General features: G+C 37.6%; 1 protein-coding gene across 5 annotated transcripts in view; it reads right to left on the bottom strand.

The window, feature by feature from the left end:
* Nucleotides 1–15,552, bottom strand: part of shakB (Innexin family member shaking B) — a gene marked incomplete at its 3' end in the record, with an annotated part of 238,533 nt that overhangs the window by 131,113 nt on the left and 91,868 nt on the right. For 4 of the 5 annotated variants that reach the window (XM_074098621.1, XM_074098673.1, XM_074098732.1 and 1 more), the window contains 3 exon segments: nt 326–485; nt 1,603–1,739; nt 5,384–5,522. In XM_074098621.1, coding sequence (XP_073954722.1) covers nt 326–485; nt 1,603–1,739; nt 5,384–5,522 — 436 coding nt within the window. 5 annotated transcript variants of the gene reach the window in all.

Here is a 15,552-nt window from a genome sequence, read left to right as displayed (position 1 = left end):
CAGCCCTGAAAGCCCCACGATCAGAGGCAGCCCGTATTATATGTTTAATCGTAAAATTACGCCGCATATAATAGAATGAATCATAAAAGTTACGCCACTGATCTGCCTATGCAAGCTCCATGGTCAGAGGTACCCCATATGTCATGCTTAATCATAAAGTTACCCCATATCTAATTATCATGAATTATATGAGTTACGTCACTGACCTGCCCATGGAAGCCCTATGGTCAGAGGCATCCTCTATTATGTTTAATCGTGAAATTACGCAGCATAATAATATAATAACATTATACAATTAACTTATATAATTAGTTACGCCACTGACCTGCAAGAACAGCGTAAACGCTACCCACTGGTAATACTTGGCACGGCGGCGGGGGGAGGTCCCCGCTCCCTTTACCCCGGGGTAAGCGCCCCCCTCCCCCGCTACTGTAAACGTTGAGTGGATCCAGCAGTAGGTGTTCAAAACATCCTCTGGTATGTCCCTGCAATGAATAATATTTTTAGTAAAAGAATTAATTTTAAAATTTAAAAGCCCCACTGCCTAAAGTTTTAATTTAAAAACAAAAAAGGAATAACAAACCTAGTACTAAGTATTAGAACTCTGTTGAGTAACTTAAAATTGAACAGTCGGGACCCATTCAAAATCGTAACCAGTTAAAAATGTTCCACCAATGGGTCCCGACTGTTGAAGTTTAAATTTGAATATAGATCTAGACGTCATAATATTTGGCCCATTTAAAAAAAACAACCTTTTTATAGTGATATTAGCCGACAGATATTCAATCTTATAGGGCCCTATTGACTTCGTTAATTATACGGCATATTGTACGTAATCGTAGACCCCTCGTAGATGTGCTACGACAAATGCTACATAGTCGTAGAGGGTCCGCTACGAGGTTCTATGAAAAAATGAATTTTAATTTTAATTTGTGTTACTAAACAAAGTAGGTACGGTGTAGGTACTGAATGTATAATAGAAACACTTATTTTTAAGATGCAATTTTTTTAAATTTGTATTGGCGTAATCATACTAATACGTATTATAAATGCAAGTATTTGTAATTTTGCATTTTGCTACTTCTTTACGCTAAACCAGTTTTTTGGATAGCTGGATGCGTAGATTTCTATCCTGAAATCCCCACAGGGTTCCATGTAAAATCCTAAAATCCTGACGTTTAAGTGAGGAGACGATTGTTTGTCATACAACGTGGAAATTCAGTGAAATCCCATTCAAGTTATTTCACTTCGCTTCCCATAAAATCTTTCGTCACAATTACACTTGGTATAACACTGTTTGCCATAAAAAAATAGTTGTCAGGATCTGTCAACCGACTCCAAACAAGAAGGATGATCTTTATTCGACGAAACGAGAATTATTTTACCAAATGGACATTTATTGGTAGATTGTATTGTTTCGTGATTAACATACGCGTATTTTAGTGGCTCTGTATGAGACTAGTAGTTGCACCTGTCAGCGAGGTGATATATAGGGCCCAGATAACGAAAATCTACTCAACACTTCTACATTTAGCTTTTTTGCTAACAGCGCCATCTCTCCCTGCCCTCCGGTACTAGCTGGACCTAACCTTCAGTACCTACCTCGTGTGGATGCAGTCTATCGGGTTGCCCACTAGATGTCGCGTTGTTAGCGCCGCACTAGCCGCCAGTAATGCCGCCGTAGTAGCGCCGCAGTGCAGACGAAAAGCTACAGAGTCAATCTTGGGAGTGACTCCTTGCTGTTAATTAATAAGATTCTGTTAAAAAATACAATTTAATACAAGCTTTTTTGTTGACTGGGTCAATCAAATATTTATAGTATGTTATTCTGTGCCATAACTTTGTTAGAAAAATGCTTGCAATGTATACCTGCTATAAAATTAGCATGAAACATGAGCCATGAAGGAATTGAAACTGTCAGTCGTAAGTTTTAGTGGAATTGTACCTCACAAAATCATGCTTTTAATAAGTAACTCAGGAGACGTTACCATGGCGGCAAGGTGCAATAAAAAGTCAATTGACCCGACTGTACTGGCATTGTCATCCAATTTATAATATAGGTATAATTTATACCAAATTTCACGTCAAGGGTATAGGTAGTTAGATTCTAAATACTCCGCCCTTGTATTCTATAATAAATAATTTGGTACAATAATGGTAATATTGTAATTAATAGATTAATAACTGGTAATCTTCATCAAGCACCAATCTTTAGGCTCAGATACAGGCTACATTGGTAACCTAGTTTAGGCATTTTATTGTAGATGTAAGCGGGAATTATGCAATTTTTCGGGATAAAATCTAACCTATGTTCTTCCCCGGGACTCAAACTCTTTATACAGAGAATTTCATCTAAACCAGTTCAGTGGTAGAGCGGATTCTTCTCAATAGAGGTTTTTCCGAACCGGTGGTAGTTTTTTGACATTCATTAGTGCTTGTTATAGGCTAAATTGAATAAAGATATTTTGTAACAAACAAGCTTACAAACTTTTGCATTTATAATACCAGCATTTGCCCGTGGATTCACCCGCGTGGATTTCGGTTATGGCGCGCTGTTGTTCCCTCGGGAACTGTGTATTTTCCGGGATAAAAAGTAGCCTATGCCACCCTGTGACCCATAAACTATCTCTATGCCAAAAATCATGTCAATCCGTGAAAAGACGGACAAACATACAAATACTCACTTTCGCATTTATAGGTATTATATTAGTATCGCTATAGACCTTCGCATATAGAATAAAAACCTGGTACAATAAATTATTCAAATTCTACTTCTAAATGTGTACCAGCTCTTGGACTACAATATCGATTTAAAATTCATATTAACTTTACATTAGAGGTCGATCATAAACTGTCGTTACGTATAATGAACCAAGGTTCTAACGAGGTCGATTTTGTGCGCGTTAAGTAGGCAGTATCGTGGCGCTGTTACTCGATTGAACATTCTATCTTTTTAAAAACCAGCCAAGAGCGTGTCGGACACACCCGAAATAGGGTTCAGGTTAGTAATATTTTCCAAAGGGTTTCGTATTTTGTACGGAATATTCCATGTTTAGGTATATTTCATACCTAACGCTGCTATTTACTCTTAAACTACTAATAATTCTCAAGAAAACTTAACCGTTATAGTTTTTCTTGTAAGTTTGATATACTTACTACCATCTTGAATTTTTTCAAATTTTTCCACCTACCGGTTTAGATTTTAGAGGGGGGGACGCACGATTTTAATGAAAATTTGCATTTTAGAGTTGAATATTTTGCAAAGAAATCACTGAATCGAAAAATCGTTTTAGCAACTCCTTAACGATTTTAAAATACCTATCACCCCCACTTTTCACCTATGGGAGGTACTCTAAAAAAATTCATTGTTTATTTTTTTATTGTACCATTTGGTCCGCATCGTTTACATATATATTCGTGCCAAATTACAGCTTTCTAGCATTGATAGTCTCTGAGCAAAGCCGCGGACGGACAGACAGACAGACATTGCGAAACTATAAGGGTTCCGTTTTTGCCATTTTGGCTACGGAACCCTAAAAAGACGTAGTGGGGATAAAAAATAGTGTGGGGTATTCTTAAATAGGTCTTGGAATACCATTGGGGGGTTGCTCAAACGATATTTCGGTTCAGTGATCTATTTGTGAAATATTCAACTTCACAGTGCAAATTTTCATTAAAATCGAGCGTTTTAAAAACATTGAGGTTGGTAGTAAGTAAGTATATCAAAAAAGTTATAACAGATAAGATTGCTTGAGAATTATTAGTAGTTTAAGAGTAAATAGCAGCCTCAGTTAAAAAATATACCTAAACTTGGAAGATTCTGTATTTACACAATACGAAATCCTTAGAAAAATATTACTTGTGTCAATGAGACAGAGTAAAAAAGTGATCCGCTACTTTTGATGCTGGCTGTACGACATGAAGGTGTAGCGATTTGTTGTTAGTGAAGTGCTACGACAGCGTAGCACGAACACTGTAGAGGGTCTACGAACATGCTACGAACTCGTAGAGGGACCTCTACGCTGAATTGTACGTAAACCGGGGTTACTTTGGGGCTTCTTTAATAGATTTATAATGGTTATAAAAACGCAAATATTCTTAGCTCGATTGAGCAAATGAACTAAAAAGTTAGGTAATTTGTGAAGTATTTCACTGCCACTGATTGTCTAATTATAAAAATAACGAGTAGCCCCTGGATTAAAAGTACCTAACCCCGTTTTACGTACTGTGCCTGTATCCCCAAGTAAAGTCTTCAATATTTTTTACCACGGCACGGGTATCATTGTCACGGCATCAATTTAGACCATGATTTTTGGGACCCAGGGACATGTAGTAAAATTCTGAAATGAGTATTCGACTGTTGTATCTAATGGTTTACGTGAGGAAAGACGCAAAGGCTAGTTTCTTTATTAATATAAAAGGACCTACGGCCTCGATTAATGGCGAGAAATTGGTTCCTGCGACGTGGTCGCTTTAACCTGGCCACTGGTAGGATTAGGTGTATCCTTACCCTGCCGTACTGCAGTGCGTACAAACTGGTGAGCATCTCCATGAACCTGCGCGGACCTGGCTGATTTAACCTAGCCACTTTAACCTAGCCAACTGGCTAAGTAATCCTGGCCACTTTAATCTGGCCACATTATAGAAAGAAAGAAAAAAGAAAATACATTTATTTAACGCCATAAAAACCAACATAGAACAAATACAAGACATACATGACGCTAAACAGGTCCCCACTCAGCATTATGCCACGGCAAGCCGTGGCACTGATTTTCAGTGAGGACCTTATCTAAAAACTAACTTAAATAAAAAATAAATTATATGGCAACACCGGCTTAAACAGTTCAATCGTGTGCAGTTGAATTGTTTTAAGTCACCGCCAAAGCTATACTTAATCTCACCATACATTAACCTAGTCGCTGTAAGCTGGCCACTTTAACCTGTTCGCCTTTATCTGGACAGTTTACCCTGACCACTTTTATCTAATCACTTTATCTTGGTCACTTTAACCTGTCCACTGCTACTAGGATTAATGTACCTCTTACCCTGCCAGACAGTAGCGCGTACAAGCTAGTGGGCGTCTCCATAGGCCTGCGCGAGCATGGCTGCTTTAATAAGGCCACTTAAATGTGACCCCTTTACCCTGACTACTTTAACCTGGCCACTTTAATCTGACAACTTTAACCTACCGTGGCATTATGCTGAGTGGGGACCTATTTAGCGTCATGTATGTCTTTGTCTGTTCTATGTTTGTTTCTATGTTCGTTATTTGGCGTTAAATAAATGTATTTTTTCTTTCTTTCTTTTTAACCTGGCAACTTTAACCTGGCCACTTTAACCTGGCAACTTTAACCTGACCACCGCTACTTGTATAACCCCTTACCCCGCCGGACAGCAGCGCGTACAAACTAGTGAGCATCTCCATGGGCCTGCGCGGCTGCGTGTCCCGCTCCCTCCGGCGCCAGCCCTGCCGCGCCGCCGCCGCGCCGCGCGCGCGTCCTCCCCAACCGCCGCGGCCCTCTCTGCGACAGAAGCGACACATCAACTGTCGGTGTTTATCTATATGAATCGTAGTTTTAATAAATTTAAACCGTAATTATTTCGACTTTTTTTTGTGGTAGCTATCTAGTAAAATTCTCTCTGGGTAAGTATTAAACTAACATTTAAGTATGCTTGTAATAAATGTAGTCTATCTAAGTAAAAAGAGCGTGGAGTATAATAGTATCAATTCATTTGTAAGTAGTTTTTTATTGTCTATTTTTGCTTTGTGTTTCCCTCTTTCAAGGAATAGCAACTGCCTTATTCATTTCCTTTTTTTTATTGAGAGAAATCGACATGACGCTTGCTCAATCGTAACGTATAGCCAAAATTTAAAAAAAAAACTGTCGGTCGGTAGCTACAGTCACCGGTGCCCTATTTTACGAAGCTACAATTTACAAGCGGTAGTCTTTGTTTAACGGTATGCATTGATAAGAGACTACCGATTGTAAGATTTGTAAGTTGAAACTTGTAGTTTCGTGAAATGGGCCACCACCAATATCTGACACAACTAATCGAGCGTACGCTGTGTCAATCCGATATAGTGAAAGTGTAAACAAACAAAATTTCATCAAAATTCTTTCATTTGCAGGTGGTAGGACCTTGTGAAAGGTCCACCCGGATTGCTACCATCTTGCTCGCTAATCCTGCCGTGACTCAGCAGTGCTTGCATTGTTGTGTTTCGGTGTGATGAGTAAGACAGCCGGTGAAATTACTGGCACTTGCGGTATCCCATCTTAGGCCTCTAGGTTGGCAACGCATCTGCAATCCCCCTGGTATTGCAGGTGGCTATGGGCGGTGGTGATCTCTTACCATCAGGAGACGCACTTGCTCGTTTGCCATCCAGTCAAAAAAAAAAAACACCCACTGGATCGAATCAGTAACACATTCATCTATAATTCGTGTCTTTTAACTAGACGTCTAATCACTTTTTTCGCCAAATTTCACTTGACTTCAATATTTAATTTTCATTTTAAAAATCTTTGTCAAAATCTACCGTTATATACACGTTTAGTTTGTGGTAGCGTGGAGGAAATTTTACAAGCTAACTAATTAAAAATTAATTTATATATATTTTCAAAAATAAGGCGAATTATTTGGTGAACGAATTAACAGATTTATTTTATTGAATCAATTAATCGTTTTGCAATAGTTTCTACGTTTTCCCATCCCTAAATAGTCTGTGGTCGGCTTAATGGCGTCTTTGTTTACACCTGTTTACACTGTCATTATATTGGATTGAGACAGAATATAATAATTGATACAACTCTATTTCTAGGGCTGGTAGCTCGTGCTCCACTGTGGCAGAACTTAATGTAGGTGCAATTACAGCCGAAGAAACTGAATGGCTTTCCGGGGTGAAACTAAACGTTTGTGGTGCAAAAGCCATGTGGCATTCCGTTAACTGCCAAAATGTCTGCGCTGAAATTGTGTGAAAAGGGCCACTTTGGTATGCAATTTCGTTTTTTAGGCTCCACTAAAAATAGTACCTTATTTTTTTGGTGATAGTTTTACAAGTGTGTTTGATTATTTACTTAAATGGCTCAAAACACGATACATTTTTAATTTGACCAAAAAACAAGCGTAAAGTGTAAATCAGGGAAGGTACCACTTGTATATGTCTGTGTGCGAATAATCTAATCTTAAATTAATTAAGCTCTTCACTGCCAGAGTCATCCAACAGTGACAGCCAAAGGAATGCCTCGCACGCCACCGTCATCTATATATGACTAAGTGCTGCCACTGACTCCAAACAGTGTAAACGAACTTTAAAAAAATACTACCTAGCCTGTGATAACCAGGTTTGATCTTATGTACCATCAGCCAAATAAGTGGTCTATCAATTTTTAAACAAGTTCCTATCAAATCAATATGTCGCTAAAGTCGAACTTTCGATTTGATAGACCCGTCTATTGGCATTTTTTTTTATGACATGTAAACAATTATCAACTTTAGGTTGTCTGTGGCACCGTAGCTCTTAAACGGGTAGACCAATTTGAATGCGGTTTTTTTTATTTGAAATCAGGTTTTTTAGCAATGGTTCTTATGTATGTTTCATCAAAATCGGTTCAGCCGTTTTTGAGATATTGAACTTTGAAGTGACAAAGACGGGGGTTTCCAACTTTTTGTTGGTAAGGTTATCTCTGAAACAAGAGGTTTCAAGTTGGAATTAATATGCAATGCTCATGAAGCAGTTAATAAATCAAACTTCTAAGTCAACGCCATTAAAAGTTCTTTGTCATTCTTTCCTTTTTCTCTCTCATTCTGACCGGAAGCCTGTACCCAGGAGTGAGATGTATATAGGCCGAGATGTGGTGGCTTTAAAATTTTATTTGTAGGTAATATTGTAGATTGTGACATTGCGTCGTTTACCTTTTTTAATTTAGATTAAACATAAGTTAAACTTAGTTAAACCTGATTAACCTAAGTTTAAAACTATAAGGTTCATTATCCATTTAAATGATATCGACTTACGACTTTTGTGTATTAAAACCTTCTTCAACATACTGTAGCATTTTAAACTGGTGCAAACATTACATGTTTATTTAATTTAAAACCCTATGCAAGTTATAATAAAATCGCAAATTCCACTTAACGATGACTACAGGTATATAGAACCATTTATTCATAGAAATAGTTCAATAGCAACAAAAATCGTTAGTAAAATTTACGACTATGAATGGTTCCTATCGCAACAACATACAATGCTTTTGAAATCGTTTTGAAAGTGAACTAAATACGTATAAAACAAGGTTTATTTTTGTTTACCTTACGCGGACGAGATAAGAGTTTGCTTGTATTAACGGATATAGGTCAAGATTAAAGGCGTTTGGCTGTACTGTTTCCGATCTTTTCACGGGACCTGTTTGACAACGGAAGATGACAGTTAAAGTTTAACGTGACACCGTCCCTCCTGGTCACTTTTCGTAATAAACGTTACAGATGTAATAATAATAGTTTTCCCATCGTATTTTATCGGAAAGGTTCGTATATTTTCTTTTTTTTTATTCGACTGGAAGGCAAACGAGCAAGTGTGTCTCCTGGTGGTAAGAGATCACCACCGCCCATAAACATCTGCAACACCAGGGTATTGCAGCGTTGCCAACCTAGAGGCCTAAGATGGAATACCTCAAGTGCCAGTAATTTCACTGCTGCTTCACGGCAGGATTAGCGTGCAAGATGGTGGTAGCAATCCGGGCGGACCTTGCACAAGGTCCTACCACCTGCAAAATATATCGTGCCCCCGCAATTAGTTTCAGTACACTATAAAAAAAGAAAGAGGGAAGAAATATTTATTCGTGACATTATTACACAAAGTAGAAAAAAACAACTAAAAAATTACGTATCATGGTCACGAAATGATCCCAAATCAGCATAATGCGTCATCATCATCATCATCATGTCAGCCGAAAGACGTCCACTGCTGGACATAGGCCTCCCCCAAGGCTCTCCACTCAGACCGGTCTTGTGCTTTCCGCATCCACCGCGATCCCGCGATCTTAACCAAGTCGTCGCTCCATCTTGTTGGAGGCCTACCGACAGCTCGTCTCCCGGTCCGCGGACGCCATTCGACCATTCGCATAATGCGTAATAAATAATATTTTAAAATTCCACATAAATGAATATGAAAATTACACTCATATAATACAATAAGCGATGGATTGACACTTCGGGTGCCCTCTTATTCCGCTTGACGTCCGACTTGTACCGATGGAAAAACATTATGTAGGTACCATCAGCCAAATAAGTGGTCTATCAATTTTTAAACAAGTTCCTATCAAATGAATATGTCGCTAAAGTCGAACTTTCAAGTTGACAGACGGGCCAATCAACTTTTTTACCGACACTAATCTGTCCGCGACATTTTTCAAACAATTGCAGATTTTTGTAAGTAAACATGTTTTTTCTGTAATTTTAATAGATGGTGTATATGAATATGCCATCCTACGTAAGTTCAACCTATTAAACCGTGAAATATCTTGTTGGAAGTACGATTTTTTGGTAACGCCAGAGACAATTTTGGTAACGCAGGAGACGCCCAAAGTGTCGGTAAAATAGTTGATTGGCCCAGACACGTCTATTGGCAGTATTGTTTTATGACATGCAAGCGATTATCATCTTTAGGGTGGTAGACCATATATTTGGCTGATGGTACATCTCTACGCTACGCTACATTTTTCTACTTCAGCGGTCCTCCAACTTTTATGGTGACTGAACCCTTTCAGGACAGTAAATTTTTTTTTTTTTTTATTTTACAATATAAAGTGTTTACAAAAAATACTTATTGCTCAGACGCGCTACAGATGAGACGCGAATGTACCGCACCGTTCACAGCATAATTTAAATATATATATAATAATACTTGAAATATATCTAAATATAACCAAATATATATATACACATATATATGCCAATCATTATCTATATTAAGCACTATATATTTAATTTATAAAAGCGACAATAACATAACATCACACCTGCATTTACCCTTTGTCGTCTTCATCTCCAATATAATGTTTTTTTAAAACCTGTTTACACGACTTTTTGTTTTTGAGGATACTGCTATATGTATCGTCAGGTAAATTATTTAAGATCTTAGGTAGCATAAAAATATCTTCCAGAACCCTAGATTAGTCAAAATGTGACACTAACATTTTCTTAATGGAAGGTTGACGTACTCTGTAAACTCACAATAATTGTAACATGATACAGATGTACACGTAGTGAATTTTATTTTTCATCGAAAAAAGTCGGATCCTAATCGGAATATGACGGCATACATAGTGTCAATCAATTACTTTATTAAACGTCAACCATTAGTGACAAATGTCAAAACGGCTGTACAATGTGCACTGAAGCTATACTTCGTTTTATTAGCATTAGAAAAAGGGTAAACAATCTTGATGAGTCTTTTTTATTGAAAAACGTTTTTAAAAAAATAGTAACTATTACTTGAGCTACCAAAAGCATGTAAATGATCATATTTCCTTGCTAATTACATATTAGCTGTGACTTATTTTTCAAAAGTGTTTTTCAATAAAAAGACACGTCAAGATCGCTTACCTTCTTTCGAATGCTAAAAAAACGAAGTATAATTGAGAGAGCGCCATAAATACGAGATTTCCCGATAATATTCGACGGATAACAATTACACTACATCTGTGCGTACTAATGTACCCCTTAAATGCCGTAAGGTCGGGGTACTTTGACCCATTGGAGGGTTACTTTGGCCCACGTAAAAATCACACTATAACGTAAAATAAAACACATGGCAAAGAGCCATATTCTCAAAGCAATAATAAAACCAGAGGCCGTATTGCTTAACGTTTCTGCCGCTCGCCATCGCAATCAAATGACAGATTTCGCATACAAAAACTGTCATTTGATTGCGATCGCAAGTGTCAGAAACGTTACGCAATTGACCCCTTCAGGGCCAAAGTACCCTACAGTATTTATTTTGATCATGACCATACACAATTGTACTGAGAATATTTTGAGAATACCTGCTCTACTTTATAGGTATCCTAATACGCGAAAGTTTGTAAGGATGGATGTATGGATGGATGGACATTGGTCATATTCGGTATTTAAATACGAAATTTTACGATAAAATATGATATGAAACCATTGTTAAAGCCGATGTGAAATTAAAAGCTTGTAAAAAAAAAACAACGAACTTCGAGCGCCTTTTTTTGAAGTCGGTTAAAAAAGTTTCATAACGTGCAAAAGACAACAAACATTGGGCTGCATCAATTCCCAATTTCCTCTAATGCAGTTCAGCGAAAGAATAATGTTAAATCAACAAATTAGTTGAACTCTTAACATGAGCAATGTATTTTCTGATTAAAAACTCACGATTTGGGAGCGTTCGATAATAAACAAGCGTGCTGCGCGCGCGCCGGCGAGTGTGGACGCAGCCTTATGCCGCGAGACTGAATCGGTTCGTAAAGCCGCGTTTATAACGTGGCGTTTTTTAACCCGACTGCCCGAAGGTAAATATATTATTGTGCAATACCGGGTGTGGCCTGGAATATGAGCAAATAATTAAAGCATAGGTCATATACTCCTCAAACTGAACATTAGTTCAGCGACTTTTAAAAATAATTAGTTTCCTAATTTTTATAACACTTTTAAGTTTATTCAAAGAAGCAATCTATAGCAGAATGCTTGATGTTTGTAGCGTGACAGGCGACGTCAGTTGTGTTCTAGGATGGCGTACATTGTTAGCAGTATTTAATTTGTATGAAAAAAGGAAAATTCAAAGACTCCATTATTTTTAAAAGTCGCTGAACTAATGTTGTTCAGTTTGACGAGGACGATCTATGTTTTAATTTTTTGCTCGTATTACAGGCCACACCCGGTATATATTTGTGAGCGTATGTTTTTATGTATGTCTGAAAGTTTAAATTCGAAGTTTTTACGAATTATTAGATTATTTATTGGGTTTGACCAGAAAACCCCTCTATATGGGATATGTATCACTAGATTCTTCAAATTTTTGAGCTTCTTGAAAAACTTATCAAAAAGTGTGAAATTAAAAAAAAAGTATTATTTAAGGCAGCAGGGTAAAGGCAATATAAATCAGCAAAAAATCGATAAAAATACAACAGCACAATGATACTACGTTAAGCCTAAAAGTCTACTAAGTTCATTAAAGAAACTACAAAATTTACTCTACAGTAGTATTAAAAAATTTATAACAAAGAATTTAACCGACTACAAAAACCATGACAATATTTTTTTGCCATACAACAAGGAAACGCAGTCAGCCTTATGGGCACCCTGCCAAATAGCAACGACTTGGGTGATATTATTCTAGACGAACGCAAAAAAAATTCAAATCGGTTCATAAACGACGGAGTTCTGAGGTAACAAACATAAAAATAAAAACCGGCCAAGAGCGTGTCGGACACGCCCAAAATAGGGTTCCGTAGCCATTAGCAAACCCCTAATGGTTTTAAAAGACCTATCCAACGATACTCCACACTATAGGATTGGATGAGAAAAAAAAATCACCCCACTTTACGTCAATGGGACGTACCGTAAAAAAAATGTTTTTTTTTAATTTTTAATTGTACTATTTTGTCGGTATAGTTTACCTATATATCCGTGCAAAATTACAGTTTTCTAGCATTGATAGTCCCTGAGTAAAGCCGCGGACGGACAGACAGACAGACAGACAGACAGACATGGCGAAACTATAAGGGTTCCGATTTGCCATTTTGGCTCCGGAACCCTAAAAACTACCGAATTGATAACCTCCTCCTTTTTTGAAGTCGGTTAAAATATTAAAATCTACAGTTCGTTCCCTAAAATTTGATAAAAAACGGGCTTGCTAATTATCTGCACCGATAAAAACAACATTTTTAAACGAAGAGGCTTTAACTTAACACCCAAATGACACACCCGAAACCCCAGAACGGAATGGCAGTGTCACTGCATCCTCTGACCGGCACGTCGCGCGTTTGACAACAACTGCACGCCTCGTACCACGAAACTCAGTTCGTGCGGTGACAAGCGACACCCGTCAAACAGTTTGCGATAAGTAAGCGGCAGTCGCTATGCCACCACGATATCATAATACTTATCATATCGGCGAACATTTTAAAACATGCTACAATAATACCCAAGAAAAATCTAAAATTCTAAATCAAAGTCTAAACTAGGGTATATTCTACCGGTAGGCTGTCATGTGAGCCAACTTGTATTGGAATAGAGATCTCTCTACAGCGTGTATTTTTGATGTAACCTCAAACTTTAAAAGTACTTAGTGAAGGCGCTAATAATCACACTATTATGTTTTAGTAAAAAATTTAGACCTATTATTTTCCTAATAAAATAAATTAGCACGCAATGCATCAGTGCATTATACTTCTTTTTTTATGGTATAGGGGGCAAACGAGCAGGCGGATCGCCTGATGGTAAGCGATTACCATCGCCCATGGACACCTGCAACGCCAAAAGAGTCACAAGTGCGTTGCCGGCCTTTAAGGTAGGAGTGCAGAAGTCTGCACTTTGTACTTTGTTTTTATTCAAAACGTCGCACTTGTTGACTGTGACCGTGACAGCTGTCACAGAACGCTTCTCTCTCGTATCTAATTATACTAAAAGCATTACATTGCTGCTCGATAAAAAAATACACTCTGGTATTCTAATTCATCATCATCATCCCAGCCTGTATACGTCCCACTGCTGGGCACAGGCCTCCTCTCAGAACAAGAGGGCTTGGGCCATAGTTCCCACGCGGGCCCAGTGCGGATTGGGAACTTCACACACACCATTGAATTGCTTCGCAGATTTGTGCAGGTTTCCTCGCGATGTTTTCCTTCACCGCAAAGCTCGTGGTAAATTTCAAATGTAATTCCGCACATGAATTTCGAAAAACTCAGAGGTGCGAGCCGGGGGTTTGAACCCACGACCCTCTGCTTGAGAGGCGATAGGTCAAACCACTAGGCCACCACGGCTTTTTTTATTCTAAATTAACATTTTTTATTTAATTTCGGTTCACAGCACTTAAATCTACGTCTGGTTACAGTTTGAGGTTATACCAACAATACACGCTGTATAGTAGCCTACCCACACTATTAACTACGGAATGTTGAGTTTTTAACCCCCCAACGCAAAAAGAGGGGTTTTATAACTTTGACGTCAATACTGTCTCTGGCATCGTAGCTTTCAAACGGACGGATCGTTTTTGATTTGATCCGTTATATTTATCATTTAAAATAGTTATCATTTGAGTAATTTCTCTATGGAGTCTTTATAAGGGACCATCCAACCCCCTTCTCGCTTTAGGGGTAGGTATCAGCATGCTAAACTACAGGAAACAAACTACATTACCGCTTCGTCTAAACAGGTTGAAAATGAGGTATATCTTTGAAAGATTCTTCTTTGCGTTACTAATATCCTTCCGTGACCCAACACTCTCTAAGCCAATATCATACCGAGTGTGGCCAGTAATACAAGCAAATAATTAAAACGTAGATCATACTTGTCAAACTGAACAACATTTAGTTCAGTCACTTTTAGAAATAACGGAGTCTTTAGATTTTTAATTTTTCATTAAAATTAAATACTGGTATCAATGTACGCCATCCTAGAACACAACTGACGTCGCCTGTCACGCTACAAACATCAAAAAATTTGCTTTACTTACATTGCTGCTTCGAACAAACTTTAAAGTGTAGTATAAATTAGTTATTTATGTGGCTGGTGCATAATGAGAGGCATTAAAGTACGAGTGTGGTTTTATGAAACGAGCCGAAGGCGAGTTTCATAATAAGATCACACGAGTGTTTTAATGCCTAATTATGTATAGCCGCATACATAACTTTATCTACATGCATATCATAAGTTTTCTATAATATGTTCAGATATGGCCTGTATTTTTAAGTTAGTGTTACTGATAACTAGTTTGAACCAAAGCTTAAATAAAACAGATAATAAAACTAAAGTTTTATTTATAATAATAATTATTATCTACATGCATGTCATAAGTTTTCTACAATATGTACAGATATGCATTGTTAAAAAAAGTATTACCGATACTTTAATGTAAACATTAAGATGCATTGTACTTTAATGTGAACATTAAGATGCACGCGCAGATACCAGGTTTCTTAATAAAGGCTATTTGATAGTCGTTTCTGAACATATAATAGGGAAGTTATGATATGCATGTAGATAAAAAAAAAAAAAAATCGCTGACCTAATGTTGTTTAGTTTGTAGAGTAATATCTATATACGTTTAAATTATTTCCTCGTGTTACAGGTCACACCCGGTATACAATACAAGCCATAAATACTAGAACGAAAACAAAATAAAACCAGATTGTTCCTAGTGTCCTGAGGCCGTTCGCAATCAAATGACAGTTTTTGTATGCGAAATCTGTCATCTGATTGCGATCGCGACCGTCAAATACGTTAGGCAATACGGCCTCTGGTTTAAATAAAAATATGAGGCTCTTTAATCTGAAATGTCGCACCCTAACACCGCATTTACGCACGTGAGCA

Source organism: Choristoneura fumiferana, chromosome Z, assembly GCF_025370935.1.
Source record: "Choristoneura fumiferana chromosome Z, NRCan_CFum_1, whole genome shotgun sequence".
NCBI lineage: Eukaryota > Metazoa > Arthropoda > Insecta > Lepidoptera > Tortricidae > Choristoneura > Choristoneura fumiferana.
Note: the sequence above shows the minus strand (reverse complement) of the source record. Positions and strands in the feature narration are given on the sequence as shown.